Source organism: Helicoverpa armigera, chromosome 1 (assembly GCF_030705265.1).
Source record: "Helicoverpa armigera isolate CAAS_96S chromosome 1, ASM3070526v1, whole genome shotgun sequence".
Taxonomy (NCBI): Eukaryota; Metazoa; Arthropoda; class Insecta; order Lepidoptera; family Noctuidae; genus Helicoverpa; species Helicoverpa armigera.
This window is the reverse complement of record NC_087120.1, coordinates 10,535,206-10,551,721: the sequence shown is the minus strand read 5'-3', so window position 1 is coordinate 10,551,721 and position 16,516 is coordinate 10,535,206. Positions and strand designations below refer to the sequence as shown.

The 16,516-nt window shown below is 39.8% G+C and overlaps 1 protein-coding gene across 5 annotated transcripts in view; it reads right to left on the bottom strand.

The window, feature by feature from the left end:
• Nucleotides 1-906: 906 nt before the first annotated feature.
• LOC110374583 (intermembrane lipid transfer protein VPS13B) overlaps nucleotides 907-16,516 on the bottom strand; it is a 58,785-nt gene continuing 43,175 nt past the window's right edge. For 2 of the 5 annotated variants that reach the window (XM_064035096.1, XM_064035102.1), the window contains exons 64-85: nucleotides 16,213-16,389; nucleotides 15,764-15,919; nucleotides 14,915-15,016; nucleotides 14,432-14,523; nucleotides 13,647-13,839; nucleotides 12,919-13,080; nucleotides 11,762-11,918; nucleotides 11,221-11,360; nucleotides 10,805-10,861; nucleotides 10,563-10,623; nucleotides 10,033-10,242; nucleotides 9,558-9,644; nucleotides 8,902-9,056; nucleotides 7,753-7,993; nucleotides 7,104-7,318; nucleotides 6,565-6,700; nucleotides 5,760-6,038; nucleotides 5,199-5,386; nucleotides 4,276-4,431; nucleotides 3,823-3,918; nucleotides 3,308-3,379; nucleotides 907-2,790 (exon numbers count right to left, since the gene is read on the bottom strand). In XM_064035096.1, coding sequence (XP_063891166.1) covers nucleotides 2,620-2,790; nucleotides 3,308-3,379; nucleotides 3,823-3,918; nucleotides 4,276-4,431; nucleotides 5,199-5,386; nucleotides 5,760-6,038; nucleotides 6,565-6,700; nucleotides 7,104-7,318; nucleotides 7,753-7,993; nucleotides 8,902-9,056; nucleotides 9,558-9,644; nucleotides 10,033-10,242; nucleotides 10,563-10,623; nucleotides 10,805-10,861; nucleotides 11,221-11,360; nucleotides 11,762-11,918; nucleotides 12,919-13,080; nucleotides 13,647-13,839; nucleotides 14,432-14,523; nucleotides 14,915-15,016; nucleotides 15,764-15,919; nucleotides 16,213-16,389 — 3,303 coding nt within the window. In that variant the 3' untranslated portion in view covers nucleotides 907-2,619. The remainder of the gene's footprint in view (nucleotides 2,791-3,307; nucleotides 3,380-3,822; nucleotides 3,919-4,275; nucleotides 4,432-5,198; nucleotides 5,387-5,759; nucleotides 6,039-6,564; nucleotides 6,701-7,103; nucleotides 7,319-7,752; nucleotides 7,994-8,901; nucleotides 9,057-9,557; nucleotides 9,645-10,032; nucleotides 10,243-10,562; nucleotides 10,624-10,804; nucleotides 10,862-11,220; nucleotides 11,361-11,761; nucleotides 11,919-12,918; nucleotides 13,081-13,646; nucleotides 13,840-14,431; nucleotides 14,524-14,914; nucleotides 15,017-15,763; nucleotides 15,920-16,212; nucleotides 16,390-16,516) is intronic. The other 3 variants (XM_064035092.1, XM_064035088.1, XM_064035098.1) reach the window with 2 other exon arrangements.

The window sequence follows — 16,516 nt, the reverse complement described above, 5'->3', positions numbered from 1 at the left end:
TAGGGCATAAGTTATGCCATCTCCATCTCCTGATTATTTATATAATTGCTATAAATGTATGTGACACGTTAACTATGTACATAGATTTAAAATATAAATTGACACAACCGTGTAATGGAATTCCTTTTTGAAAATCGAATAAAGATTTTATGAGCTAAAAAAACACGTATAGTAGCATATAATTTTTTTTCAGTACGCCATTCGGAGATCGACAAATGACGTCATCGATAATAACAATTAGACAAATCACGTGAAGACATGCAAACGACGCTCGAAGCTATTGCAAATAAATATTGGATTTTTATTTGCTTATAAAATAAGGCTTTCGATAGTCTCAATCACACAGCGATTTTTACATCTTTACGCTCTCAAGAAGTAAATGAGACCTATGTAAAGCTTCTGGAATTAATCTACAGGGCCAGCACAGCATCAATAAAACTACTTTCCCCAGGTCCATTATTTTCCATAGAAAAAGGCGTGAAACAGGGTGACCCGCTTTCTCCAAATCTTTTCACCTGCACATTGGAGGAGGTATTCAAGAAACTTAGTGTGCCGTGGACGTCTAAGGGTATCGTCATCGGGAGCGAAAGGCTGACCAATCTGCGGTTTGCTGACGATATCGTTCTTTTTGCGTCTACATCAGCAGAGCTCCAAGAAATGCTCCAAGACCTGAGCAGGGCAAGCCGAGAGGTTGGACTTCAAATGAACATGAGCAAGACACACACAATGACCAATAGCACGAAACGTAGGGTCGAGGCAGATGGGCAAGCTCTACACTATGTCGACGAGTACATATACTTGGGCCAGTTAGTTTCTTTTGACAACAGGCAGGAAAAGGAGATCGACCGCCGCATAGAGAACGCCTGGAAGAGCTACTGGTCCATGAAGCAGTACATGAAAGGGGACCTTCCCCTTTCACTCAAGCGAAAATTAGTCGACATGTGCATCTTGCCCGTCCTAACCTACGGTGCGCAAACTTGGTCTCTTACCGAGTGTCAGAAGTCCAAACTCAAGGTTTGCCAAAGAGCAATGGAACGTAGCCTTTTAGGCATTAAACGGACGGATCGCATCCGAAATACCGTTATACGTTCCAGAACAGGAGTTGCTGATGTAGGCCGAAAGGCGGCAACATTGAAGTGGAACTGGGCCGGACACGTTAGCCGTATGCATCCGGAAAGATGGGCCACTATTGTCACCCAGTGGACACCCCAGGATGGACACCGCAGGCGGGGTAGGCCCCGGAAGAGATGGCGTGACGAATTAGACGCCTACTGTCGAGACTGGTGGACTCGGTCGAAGGATCGGGAAGTGTGGAAGCGAGATGGGGAGGCCTTTGCCCAGCAGTGGGACATTATAGGCTAGTAATAATAATAATATAAAATAAGATGTTGTCATTCGCGTGACCGATGGGCCATGATTTTTATTACCATTTTAATATCTTCTTGTTTTGTTTATAATTACTTCTATTGTCTTTGCATTACTTAAAATGATAATCACGTTTTACTATCATAAAAGTCTTAAATTGGTTGTTTGTTTGTTGAACTGTTCACGTACGATAAAGGCAAAGAGAACAATCATAATAAACATTGAATTACAACTCAAAAAACAACAAAATAGGTTTGGCATAAAAAAATATTTGCAGTGTGCTTAGGCGAAGGATGTGAAATTCATAGTAAGTATATTCTTCAGTTATAAAATATTTAGGTAAAACATATTCAACAAAATAGCATAACTCAGTGGCCCAAATTGATTGGCCCACATGCTACAGTGGCGCCACCAATTCGCTTTGTACATTGAGATGGTTCTCGGTTCGTGCCGTACATAGATTTAGGATCAATTTGATAGACCGGCAATGCGTGACAGACATTGTCATATATTCCAACGATAGACAAGAACATCCATACAACTGATTTATCTGCATAATATGTTATCTGTTGATTGTACGATGGCAAGTCGTGCAAATAAATCATTATGTTTAATATTGAATTTTAACGAAATTACTAGCTATTAATGCTTTAACAAGGTTTAATATTACATAAACAAATTAGATTACTGACATTGTTCATGATGTCATCCAACCTGGCGGCTGGTGTGAAGTGCAAAGTACAATTGAGTTTGACAAAACTATTATTCGGAACGTTCTATCTGATACGTGGTACATTATCGATGGTGACAGATAACTGTATGTGGTATGAGGCCAAAAAACTTGCATTCTAGAGGCCTACAGCGATCCCGTATGTATCAAACGCAAATTCCAACAACATATTTTGAAAAACGTTTTTAATGTTCTTTCTCCAATTACACAGTACATATATTGATTATCACAAAAAAAAAAAATCAACTGATAAATTTGATTTTTGGCTTTACTAAAAATCACTCGATTGCCGATCTATCTCCTTTGTACATGTATGGTACGGTGCATGATATCATAGCATGGGGCAGTATGGTACTCCCAATAAAGGCTTGTCTAATCTGTATATGATTAACAGGAGGCTCCAATCGCAACTAATAAATATTTTTATTTTTTTCATGGTACCGTGTTTAACATCGTAGCATGGGGAAGGATGGTACCTTGTGTGTCATCGTAGCATGGGGAAGGATGGGGTACCGCGTGTATCGTCATAGCATGGGGAAGTGCGTGTCGGCATTGTGGTGCAGGGCTGCGGCGAGGGCAGCGTGGAGCGCGTACGAGCGGCCCGGCGGCGGCAGCAGCGTGAGGACTCGTACTTCGGCCTGCGCCCCTTCCGACCCCGTGTAGCGAGCCACGCGGGCCATGGCTGCGGCGCTGATCTGTAAAACACATGATTCATATAAGAAGAAGAGAATGCGACACTGTTATCTTCTTCATTACATAGTACAAAACAAAATCGCTTTCTCTGTCTCTATATCCAGATTCACTTAAATCTTCAAAACTATGCAACGGATTTAGATGCACCTTTTTTATTACATAAAGTTATTCTAACATACTTTAACAAGTGGGCCGGGTCGCTAGTCATTCATATAACACTTTTTGCGTTTGTATACGACCCTGTTATTATAATAAAATACGAAAAATAAATAATTTAAAAACAAAAAAGACGCTTCTTATAACGTTTCATAGCTATCAGAACTCAAAGCGTATGCAAAATTTCATCCTAATAGAAGGCCGGGAAGTGAGTCAAATTAAAATTCCAAGATTTTCTTACATACAAGTAAATCTAATATAAGCGTGTTAATAATGAATAGGATTTTTTTTTGTCTCTAGATGAGATTCAAATAAACAATATAATTTCTTTAAACAAGGAAATCTTCAAATATTATAATTTACCTGAAAATCTTCATCATCATCATTTGGTTTTGAATCTGATGTCTTTGTGTGTCTCTTCTGCAGCACACATAACTGGAAAAAATATTTATAACTTCATTATCTATACTCATTTGCGAAAAGGAAAAATAACGGGCCAAGTGCAAGTCGGACTCGCGCACGAAGGGTTCCGTACCATTATTTATAAAACGGACAAAAAAAAACACGTTTGTTGTATCGGAGACCTCCAAAATATTTATTTAATTCTAGTTTTCAGTATTTGTTGTTATAGCGGCAACAAAAATACATCATGTGTGAAAATTTCAGCTCTCTAACTATCACGGTTCATGAGTTACAACCTGCTGACAGACGGGCGGACGGGCGGACAGAGGAGAGGAACCCTCAAAATATTTGCATGGAATAGGCTCTGAAGGTATTCCTTCCTTTCGCATACTGATTTTGGTCAATATTTTATCGTAGTTTTATTTCGCTTAGCAAACTATAAAACAAGAAAATCTATAAAATAAGAAATGTCAAACCTCAATGATCTCTCCTTTATAAGGTCCAAGAGAACAAAATCGAAAGTCTATGGTCTCTACAACGCGCTCCGACTCGGGGTCAGCTACCACCAAAAACTGAAAAACAAAACAGAATGGTATTAAGTTTGAATATTAATAACTATGATGTGCGTACTTTTTAATATGTGGCTGTCATTTGAACATCTTTGGCAGTCAGAAGTCAGGAAGTCTGACCACCAGTCTTACCAAGTGGTATCAGGTTGCTCAGGTAATAGGGTTGTAGAGATCACATAGGCAGTCACTTTATATAAACTCTATGTAAAAAATGTTGACTGGAAGGCAACCCCAACACAGTTGGGAAAAGCTTAGACAGGTGATGATTTGCGTAGTTGAGTACTTATGAAAGGCCAAATTAATTAGGCCCTAAAGCTAACGGTGTTACCATCATAACATCATTATTTATAGCTATGTCACCTTATGCGTGATGAGCAGTTGTAGCGGCGCCTTATCGAGCAGGACTTCGAAGCCGGTGAATGCCGTGAGCTCGCACAGTCGGAACATCCACCGCACACAGTCGCGTTGCCAGCCCGCCTGTGTGCGAGGCTCTATAGCTGGCCACGAGTGACGGGGCTGCAATTAGATAGATACAATAATTTATATTGAGCACAATCAAAAAGCATACAATCTATACTAATATTATAAAACTGAACTTGTTTGTTTGTTTGAACGCGCTTATCTCAGGAAGTACTGGTACGATTTGAAAAATTAGATAGCTTATTTATCGTGGAAGGTTAAAGGCTTACTTTTTATCCGGGTTCGTGCCGAGCTTTCCACGGTATGCGCGTGAAACCGCTGGCAGAAGCTAGTTAGAAATAACGAAGGAAAGTTTGGTAGCGATATGAGCGCCTCGAAGCGAAGTTAGAATACGATTGAGATCGACCTAGACGTAAAATCGTCACATCATCTTGTAGTAACACGCATGCCACGCCAACTCGACACTTCTTTATTTTTTGGCTAACAAGTGTTTCAATTTCAAATTAGTTTAAATCCTAGTCAGAACGTCAAACTTCCTACAAATAATCGGTTTAATTATAATTATCTGTTATACAAAAACGACTTTTTTTAAAGATTTTAAAAATCATGCCCTCTCGCTGCGGGTTAGCAGTGATGAGAAAGTGTTACTGACTGAAAATCCGTTGTGTTCCTTCTTAGGCCTTTTATGTACCAGGACCGCAGTAACTCTTTCGAACAATCCCACAGCCCGTAGCCCCGAACCGCAAGGGTTGCTGACATCTCTTTGAGGAGCGCTTGGCACAACGCGCGCCGCCGACACGGGTCTGTTGTCTATACAGACGTCTAGTCAGCCATAATAGTTTGGTAGATATAACAGTACATACCTCAGGCACGGGGTCCCAGCCCGTCTGTCTGAGCAGGCCGGAGCCGGCATACGCCACCAAGTCGGCGGTGGCACTGAGCGGCTTAGTCAGCGCGCCCAGCAGCCCGCGGCGTAATGCCGCCGCCCCGCTCTCAGTCTCGCCCACTGCCACGCCCACTAGTGGGTGATGTGCTAGACCTCCAACCGCACCTACACGACACAGAAACAGACTTTATAAACAGCACAGAATTAAATAATGTATTTGCCGAAGGATTCTTATTTAACACACATAAAGAAGAATGTGTTCACATGAAGACTTTAAGGAATTAAAGAACAAAAGTCTGCAATCAATGATAATGGCGTCGAAAACCGATTTCGGCCACGGCTGTTCTCAAATAAGGAGATCAGCAAACTACGCAGGAGTGCACGAGCATTTGTGCACCCACTATTCCCTCACTCTCACAGCGCTATGGGACGACAATTCGACACGACTTGAGAGAGATCAGGCGCAGGACATACCCAATTTATTTCGGAAACGAATTAGGTATAACAAAAAATCAAAGAGATTATGAAAGAATTTTACCTAATATATTGATAGCGAAGTTGGTGATGCCTGCCATGAGGCCAGCTACAAAGCTAGGAGGGGGCCGTCTTCTCGCCGCCGCCGCCCGTCTTGCATGCTCCTCATCACCAGCCAATAGATCCAGATTCCTGGCCAGTGACCCCGCCCACGCACTCAGGGACCGGAGGAGGGCGGCCGCTGCGGCAGAGGCCACGCCCCTCACGCCACCAGTGGCCCCGCCCAATCGAGCAGCTAGCGCTCCAGGTGCGCCTAGAAGTTCTAGTCCGCCGACTACCCAACCTAATTATTATAACTTATGTATTTTAGATATACTGGATAACATGATACTTGGTGAGCACAATTGCGAATAAATACAAGCTGTTGATTTGCATCAGTGCAAAATTTCAGAAACTTGACATAGAGAGCGCTAGTTATCAATTGATTGTACGGTATACGGGAAATAGCTGATATATGCTGCTTTTTTTGTTCTTGTGATTTAATAGTATTTCAGAATTAACCCAATATTACGAATGATCGTGTGTGTGAGAGCGCAGCGCGGTTAGTAACACATGCGCCGAGTTTAAATACGGCTGGGTTACACTGACGGTTTTCCGTAAACAAATAAAACAAAAATACCCATGAATAAAATGCCCATTGTATTGTAGATTTGGGTCGAGAATTATTAGTATAATTATATCCTTTGTTTTGCACGAATGCAAATCAACAGCTTGTATATTTTACGCTAGCGTTAGATATGTGCGATGCGAATTTGTATGTAGACATTGTTTTACAAGTAATTTGTAAAATTAAATACTAAGTAACTCACCTGCACCCAATATGGCGGCGGATAGGTAGTGTACGGTGAGCGCATGCGTGAGACGTTCGGCTGACGTCATCATGTCGTGTAGCTTGAACGCGCTCAGTCGCAGCGGGCTCTGGTCCAATGCTATGTACATTCGCACCTGAAATAAGAATATGATAGTGACAAATGATATTTATTATGCAAATATTTTGAAAACTATACTTTTACAGTAAATTTTCTTTCAAATCGAGATGGAGTCGGTATTTCCTAACTAACCACCCTGAGAAGAAAACGGAAACGAACTCAAGAGTCACAGTCTCTTCTAAAGTCCAAACATACATGACTGCACTATGGATAAGTCATGTAGGTATAATGAACGTATAATTTATAATGATAATGATCGTGTCTGAAATGATCTTTTGAATAAAGTGTCACGGGAGTTTGAGTGGACCTGTCTCATCTGGCAAGCATTCGTCGGTGTAAAGCACTGTCAACTGTCCAGATTATATAAAAATCAAAAACATTACAAAAGCAAACGTTATTACTATTATCAAGATACTCACGGCTGTATGCAGCGTTAACGTGAGATCTAAGGGATGGACGTGCAACAATCTTAGTCGCAGCGGCTTCCGTATAGATCGCTCCTCGTTCTGCGAGCTCGACTCACTGCTAGTAGTAGCGGGCAGTAACATGTGTGACATGTCAACTAATGCCTTCACGTACGCATCTTCTATGTATAGAGCTAGCGTGCCGAGGCTTATTTCTACCTCCGTTAGTTCTGAAAAGAAACAAAATTTAATATAAGATTATCAAAACAATAGAAATACTTTCAGCTGTTTTACACTAACGTATGTATTTATTACACGTTCGACTATCTGTGGATACGTGCTGCGTGTGTCTCGCGTATATACGCACATTCACAAACTATCAACAAACGATTCGAATGGATTTACCATTCGAATCGTTTGTTGATAGTTATGTACGTTCAAGTTTATGTGCCTGCGCATACCCGCGGTAATTCGGTAAAAATGTCACATAAGTACTAATGTATCGAGTGGATAATCTAAAAAAGAAGTACTTAACTTTAAGTTCTACTTAAATGTGAAAGATAAAGCATTATGTTTGAGCAGTTATTCAAATTGAGTGACGTTCCAGTTTTCGGCCGCAAGAGTTCGTAAGCACTCTTTATACATAAAATAGGCAAGTACGTACCACTATACGTCTGCGAGACGACCTCCCACTTATCATGCTGCAGTTTGAACAGCAGTCGAGCGGAGGCAGCTCTGGTGGAGAATATATTCCTCTCGGCGAACATGTTCCACAGCGGCGGCCAGCGGTCGGCGGCGAGAGGCTCCGCTCGAGTGCTCGCGACAACCGCGAAGTCATACTGTCCGGTGTCGTACTGTAGGTTGTCGATCTGAGCGTCTGCTATTGATAGGATCGTTTTTGTTTTCTGTGAAAATAAATGGACAAGGATATTAGAAATTTACTAAATTTGTAAATCACAAATTTTGGTACTCGGCTAATTAGATGTTGCTAGGAAGTTTGTTCTTCACCGCTTTTTCTTTCCAGCTATAAGACTAGAAAGTGGTGAAAGGGAGGCCGTTTTACGCGGTGTCCTGCGTGAGCGACGAACGCGATCAACTCGACGGCATTCCCTACATGCGGCCTATGTGACAGTCTGCGGCGAGACGCGACGTAACGCGCACTTGTTTTGAGGGCGACCAGATGCGACACCACGAACTATGCAGAAGCGTTGATCGCCGCAGTGCGTGAATAAAGATTGTTGTGGGACAAAAAACATAAACATCATAGAAATCGTTTATTAGTACAAAGAACTTGAAATAATGTTGCTGTCTTTACTTTAAATATGAACTTTCAAGCAAAATTGTACTGTACTTCTCCATGATTTGAGAATTAATGACCAAAATCACGAAGGACATTTGTCGCGTATAACATCGCGTCGTGTTGCGTCGCGTCGCGTCACGTTCGTCGCTCACGCAGGACACCGCGTTACTGTCGCGCGGGGTACTGTCATTTTTGTAATTTTTACGTAAACAATTGCTAATCAAATTAGCCTTCTTTAATAAACTTTTGGAGTTTATAATACCATTAGAATTTTTGCTTAATTCCTACCTATGTCACAGCTGCTAGGGTTGAGCAAGTCAGATAGGTAGTCACTCCTTGTAAAACAATGGTTAGACGTGCAGCTGAGCCCAACATATGTACTTGGAAAAAGGCTACACGGATGATGTTACAGCTCTGTTTTATTTCTGGCAGTAAATACTTATTTCATATCGACATTTTAATATAGTAAGTATATATAGTTTATTTTTCTAAATATAACAATTGTGACAGTACCTTGCTATCTCCCTGCACCAGCAGCACAGTGCGGTCGAGATGCAACGCCAACAGCGGCTTGATGTCACAAGCGGACGACACCTCCACCGCTATGCCGGCGATGACGCAGCGGAAACGCTCGCACTCCGCCCAAAGATCGTCCATTTCTCCAAGCACTAAAAGTGTAAAAAATAGAGAAATAGTTTCAAAAACTAAAAACACGCTTTCTGTGAACCTTGTTTGCTAGTCATGGATTGTCATCAGAACTCAGAGCGTGTGTAAAATTTCATCCTAATCGAAGGCCGGGAAGTGGGTCAAATTAAAATTTTCAAATAAAAAAAAAGTGAAGCTAATAGGTATAAGCGTGTTAGTAACAGCTGTTTGAACAGACTTAAAAATGTGTGGCTTTCTCATTTTTATTATATATTGTGAAAATCGATTAAGGCGTGTACAAGGCGGGAAGTTGTGTTATGGTCAGTTTCACCGGTTACTGAAAAAGTACCTATTAGGTATAGCCTATCAGGAACTTATCTGACAGATAAACTATAACTTTCAGTTTCACGGGTCTCGCAGCAATAGGTGGCAGAAATTATAAGCACCTGGCAGGTAATATTATCTATCGGATAACTCACTGAAACTTTATCGGTAACCAGTGAAATAGAACTTAAATCTCTCACCCGAAGTATGCGACGAGAAGACTTCACTCGTGGCATGAATCATTTGACTGTGACATTCGGCAGCGTACATATTCGCGGAGCTGTAATCTATAACAATAACAAGGCATTAATAGGCAGATCGAACAAATGATTGAAACTTTTAGAAATTATTAGCGACCTGATTTAAAATTAAAGTTAATTAAAATTATTAAAATCTTGATTCAATCGATTAACCTACGCAAACCAAATATATGACTACTATCCTACTTCCTACTATTATAAATGTAAAAGTTTGTTAGAATATATGGATGTATGTTTGTTATTCTTTCACGCAAAAACGAGTGGACCGATTTGATTGAAATTTGGTATGTAGATAGGCGATACCCTGGATTAGCACATAGGCTGCTTTTTATCAACACACCACGCAGGCAAAACCGCGGGCGGAAGCCAGTATTTGTATATAGCCTACTCAGGCTATTTATAAACAAATACATACCTAAAGCTTTAGAAGGATCCACAAACATGGTGACAGTTTCACCACTTCTCTTGATCATCTTTTCGACGGACTGAGCAAACTTGAAGGTAAGATTCTCGTCCTCAGACACACTTTCCGAATCTTGTTTCGGACTCGATGTCCCTTCATTGGCCGCGTCTCGGGTTGTGTCTATACGGGTGCTCGATGACCGGGCGGGGCTATCGCTTAACACTGCAAAAATGAAAAAGTGAAATGAAAATAAGAATCTGCGTCGAGTACATGCGAATTATAAATGTATTTTTTTATGTGTGTTTATAGTTAACTCGCTGGTCTACAGAAACAGGAAACTTCTTTCCGTACATGGATGAAACATAGCCCATATTCAGAGCGGATAGTGTAGCTTCCTTACAGTGAAAGTATTATTCGGTTTTGCTGTTCATTCGTTTCAAACCAACTTACAAACAAACAAATCCTTCCTCTTTTCTTTAACATTAGTGTAGATGACACCTTAAATTGAGCATAAAATTAAAAAAAATTGCAAGAATACTTACGCTTACAATCTGCACCGGTGCGCTCCAGACAAGCGGATGATGATGGATCTATCTTATTTGGCTGAAATACAAATAATTAAATATTATAAAAAAACCTTCATAAACTTTAATTTAATTATAATAATTATAACAACTTTTGCTTAATTAAAAGTGTGTGTACAGAAATGTAGGTTGAAGAAGCTAAATACGCTATACTATTGTCCGTACAAAAATTAGGTAAAACATATAGAAAGGACTCCTACCTTCGCTTCAAAAGCGCCAAGTAAACGTTTCCTTATGTCACTCGCCGATATGTCGTTCTAAAACAGGTTAAAATATTACATTAACACATTGTTAGGAGAAGTATAGTCTTTAGAAATATATAGTTTGAGCAACCGAAAAAAGTCTTCCTGTATTATTTTGAAGATTTTTTTATAACTATATAAGAATTGACAGTTTCTGCTGAATCTCATTAAAAAAACTTCAGCTTTACAATACTAGTTTTACAATTTTTCAAAAAAATTTTGAAATCTCTATCTGAAACTCAAGAATGGGTGGACCGATTTGTTTTTTTTTACTTTTTTGGTTTTTAAATGTTTGTAGAGGTCCTTGGAAGGTCTAAACGATACGTAGTTCGCGGGATCAGCTAGTAATGAAATAAAATCTGCGTGTGACGTACATGGTCGACATCTTGTAACTCGATGAGCGTAGAATGTGGATGCGTGCGTACGCGCAGCTTGATGGTAATGCCGCCGTAGTACTGAATCAGTTGTTCACCGTCCACGGCTATCACAGGCGGACACCAGTCCTCGTCCAATTCTAAACAGACAAACAAATGACAGATTTTATCTATCTGTTATTTTGCTATATAGAGATAAGATGTTTGACATTACTTGTATGGGGAAATGCAAAATTCCATTTCTAGTCAGCAAAACAAGTCAGATAGAATAATGGGAAAGGCCGTTAATGTTACATATTTCCAAAGTATTTAAGGTATCGTTTGATAAGTTGGTAACTATCATGAAAAATATAATACCTTGTTCAAATTAAGAATGTAATTCTTATATATCGAAGTGATATATCTAGGAATGTAAAACAAACAGCAGTAGGTATTAATGAAGAATGTGAATACCTTTATTAGTTTTACGTTCATTTTTATGTTAATATAGCGGTTTCAACAATGTACAGGTGTGCAAATAAATACAGATTTATGTTCATACCTTTCCCTTTAGAGAACGTGAGGTAGGGCGAGGACACGGTGCTGGGAGGCATCGTTTCAGGCGGATAGCGGGCACAGTATGACGGCGTAGAGTAATGCACCGCAGAGTTGGGGAGAACGGTGCACCACCAAGTAGTGCCTGCGCATTCTGTTATCGGCTGTAAAACGTAGTGTAACTTTATTAACATCGATAAGAAACTTGATTGAATGTACAATAGATTTTCAATTACTAACATAAAATTTAACTTTAGAGTGACAACTTCAAATCTGTAATTAGTAAAATATGGAATCAATATTATTTTGATTATAATGACAAACCGTCAGTTGCACAAATAAAATCGAAACAAATTCATCAAAAACATCTGCCGTCTTACCACAAAAACTTTTAAACGTCAGTTTATGCCTTGTCTAAAAAAATGTCAAATTATGACGTTGACATGTGGTTCATTTTGCAGCCAAAATTTTATTAGACAAGTGTAAAACAGGGTTTAAAGTTTTTGTAGTAAGGCCCTTTGAGTCTCATTTAGTAGCAAATAATAACTATAAAAAGTCGATAAAATTTCGATGTTATCGATAAAATCGATATATACCAAATCAGGCAATTCATACAATACTTATTTAGAAGTAAGCTAATTACGTACAAATGAAGTAACTAAAAGATTTCATATTATTATGTATGTCTCTGCCGTGCACACGGGACTACAGAGTCCCGGACTTTCGGAAGGCGAACGTGGGGAAGAAGCCTTTTTGAAACAGCTTTATTGAAAGTGACACAAAACCGACGATTATCTCTGTATACACTATAGAAATGAACCCAAGGACAATCCCCGGTTCTGTGCTAAACTATTGCTAACTATAGAGGAAAACTATATTTATAACTAGCCATTTTTACGCGGATTCACCCGCGTCACGTGGGAGCTACTGCCCGCACTGGGATAAAATATAGCCTATGTTACTCGCAGATAATATAGCTTTCTAATAGTGAAAGCATATTTAAAATTGGTCCAGTCGTTTTTGAGTTTATCCATTACAACCAAACAAACAAAGTTTTTCTCTTTATAATGTTCTCTGTATACACTATAGAAATGAACCCAAGGACAAACCCCGGTTCTGTTCTAAACTATTGCTAACTATGGAGGAAAACTGAATTTATAATACCTCTACGCGTGAAGTGGAGGGTTCATCAGGCGAGTGAACAGGCTCGGCGACCTGCAGGGTGAGTCTCGTGTGATTGTGCACGAGGAACTGCGGGCACGGGTCGTGAGCGATCACTATCATCCAGCGGCTGTCGTGCCTTATCTGACTCACTACGATCGGGATCTGAGGGGAACAGTACTGTGAGGAATATGGCGAAGCGTTTGCAGTAGTCTTAATGTAACGGTGCTGTAGTTAGAAACAAAATATTACTGCTAGTCTACAGAACTAATAAGATTGGTAAGAATATTATACTCTCTCATACAACAAAAGTACATTTCTGCGCAATATGCTAATTTTAATATATGAATAATGAATAACGTGCGGCTCAGATTACGAAATAAATAAATATCATGATTAAATAAACACATTAATTAACAGTGGTTTAACGTAAACTAATCTTCCTCCTACAACTACCAACAACTTACTTTCAACAACAAACAACAACATTAAACTTCACAACATACTGAATTTTAATACTTTTAATTTCATTTAATACTGGCGACCCGCCCCAGCTTCACACGAGTGCTGTATGTTATTATACATATAAACCAATGAATCTATCTATTAAAAAAAAACATCAAAATCTGCAAAATGTTGCCTCCTTTTAAATATTTAAGCATACATAGGGGATGTAGGGACAGATAAAGCGACTTTGTTTTATACCATATATAGTGACAGACAATACTTGCCGAAACTTGGTTGGAATCAACAAGGGCCATGGCTCGCCTCAGCGGCGGATGGCCCAAGCGTATGGGCACGGGTTCTCTTCCCTGGAACGTTGTAGCGGGTAACGCGAAACACAAGTAGGCGCGTAACTCTATAGGGTCGCAACCCCGCCACCGGCCGCGGAGCCAGAAACGACATAATGATGTGCCGTATTCACTGTAACAGAAAAATAAGTCACTGTAACAGATAATATTTTATAATAAGTGAAAAAACAACAAAACATAGTAATACCAGAAAAAAATGTATTTGCACTATTAGCACAAATCGAGTCGAGTCGCTGGACGTTTTTAAAATGCGTGTAACCTGCGCATATGCCTCAACATGTGCAAGCTACTTGCACTGTGAAGATGCACCCCAGTTTTACTGATTACTGCTTGACTTTCGTTACTGTCTTCTAGGAGATAAAATGTGAAAAGTAGAACAAAGGGGACAAAAGAAACTATAGATGGATTGTGTGAAAGTAGACAGAGCTAAAAATAATGGAAATTTTGGAACGGTTTACACGGCTGTAAAAGCCAAATACATAAATCGTAGAGAGATGACGGCATACAGTAAAGTATGGAGGAAGAAAACATGCTGCGACCAGAAATTAAAATTGGGATAAGGAAGATTATGATATTCTAGACTCCAGGGCGATATATAGAAATGCTTTTATTTGATAAGCTAAATTATAATATTTGTAGAAAATTACCAACATGATATTGAACCGAGAGCTAAAGTAATGAAACAATAAGTTTGTAGGACTGACCTTCCTTCTTTAGATGGCGGTACCACTTTGAAAGTCTTAGGACGCAACATGGTACTGTCGTCCATATGGCTCGGTACTGCGATTGCTGACACCTAAGAAATAAATAATTTGTTATTCTTTCAATTACCTGTTACACGTTTAATTTCATCTCTACATAATATTATACATGCGAAAGTATCTCTGTCTGTCTGCCTGTTACGCGTTCACGTCTAAACCACTGAACTGATTTTAATAAAATGTGGTACAGAGATAGAGTTGACCTTGAAAAAGAACATAGAATAATTTTTATGCCGGGCTTTTGAAGACTTCTCTTGGAAACGCAATATAACCGAATTCGAAGCTAGTAATATATAAAATCTTTTTGGCTCAGTTGTAATTGATCTTGCTATGGTATGAAATGAAGAAGTATATCAACACTATTCCCATAATTTCTGCAATATCATGTAACCAAAATAAATAAAGAAATACATAAGTATATCTTACCAAAACTTCAGTTCCGAGCCTATTCACAAGTAAGTACGTGGATGAGACGCCGAGCACGTTGATTTGCTCCTTGATTTCGTAATACAATGTCAGGAGCGCCACCTGGGAAATATTGATACATAATACAAAATACAATACGGATTTTTCAAAGCGTTATACCATTGCTGTTGAAGTGGTTACCATTGCTGGAAAAGCACTAGAAAGTACAAAATATTTAGCCGTTGAGTGCCGGAAAATGCATTTTATAAATAGAATTTGGCGTATACTTTCATTAGAGCAATGGAATGGATTAAATGTTGCACTTTTACCGTGATAATAGTCTCTAATTAATTGAACTGGCCGATTTGTTTGTTTGGTCACTTATTTTCAGACCTATTAATTGAAGATGCGGGACTGTTCGAAAGAGTTACCTGGTCGTTTTAATCAGTAAGAATCTGACACTCCCTCACGCTGCTAACCCACAGCGGTAGGAATCATTTGATGATTTCTCAACAAAAACTCCGGCCAAGTGCGAGTCGGACTCACGCACGAAGGGCTCCGTACCAGAGCAAAAATGAGCAAAAAAAATCACATTTGTTGTATAGGAGCCCCCCCAAAATATTTTTTTATTCTAGTTTTCAGTATTTGTTGTTATAGCGGCAACAGAAATACATCATCTGTGGCAACTCTCTAACTATCACGGTTTATGAGGTACAGCCTGGTGACAGCCGGACGGACGGGCGGACGGACGGACAAAGGAGCGAAAACAATAGGGTTTTACCCTTTGGGCACGGAACCCTAAAAAGCCCTATTAATTGATCAGAAGGCGGATTTAAATCCAGTTTTATATGACTGAAATAATATAATAACCTTCTGATTGCACAGTATAGAGAAGTTGGCGGGATGGTCAAGCGCGACCTGTCCTGGCGGCAGCGTGCCGTAGCGTCCCGGCTCCTCAGTAGCTACCTGCAGCTGACAGCTGACGAACGTCTCGCGACCCACCTCTACTGACATGAAGAACGGTTTCTGTAACAATAAAATGTTGAAAAAATTAAGTAAAAAAATATTCATATCGTTTATTGCATTCCATAATGTGGAAAATATAAAAAGGTCCTTGATGGGCTCAGCAAAATAGTATTAAAAACACTAATCCTGCTGCCCGTTACCGGATAGGATATATCCTCGTAACTCAGGAATAGTGAAGCTACCCAACAGTGAAACCATTTTTCAAATTGCTTCAGTATTGCCTGAGCCTTCAGGGTACAACCCAGAAAAGAAATCCTGTTTATTTTAACAGTGTAGACTAGTACAAAAAATACCTTGATGATAGCTGAAGGCGGAGACAGAGCTGACCCAGGTTCGAGTTTGCAGAGCGGAGCAGCGTCATACGCTCTGAGCGTGAGCGGTATTGGCGTAGCGTTGCATAGTAACACGATAGGACTAAGAAGGATCTCTAAGCTGCAGCCGCCGCCGGCTCGTACGGCTTGATAACGAACCTGTGGAGAATGATTCGTCATTTTAGAATTATGATGGTGGGATTTTAAATCCCTAAGACATGTAGGTTAGGTATGGAACGAAAGTAAGTACAAATGGACAGTTGTCATTAGAACATGAAAATGAATT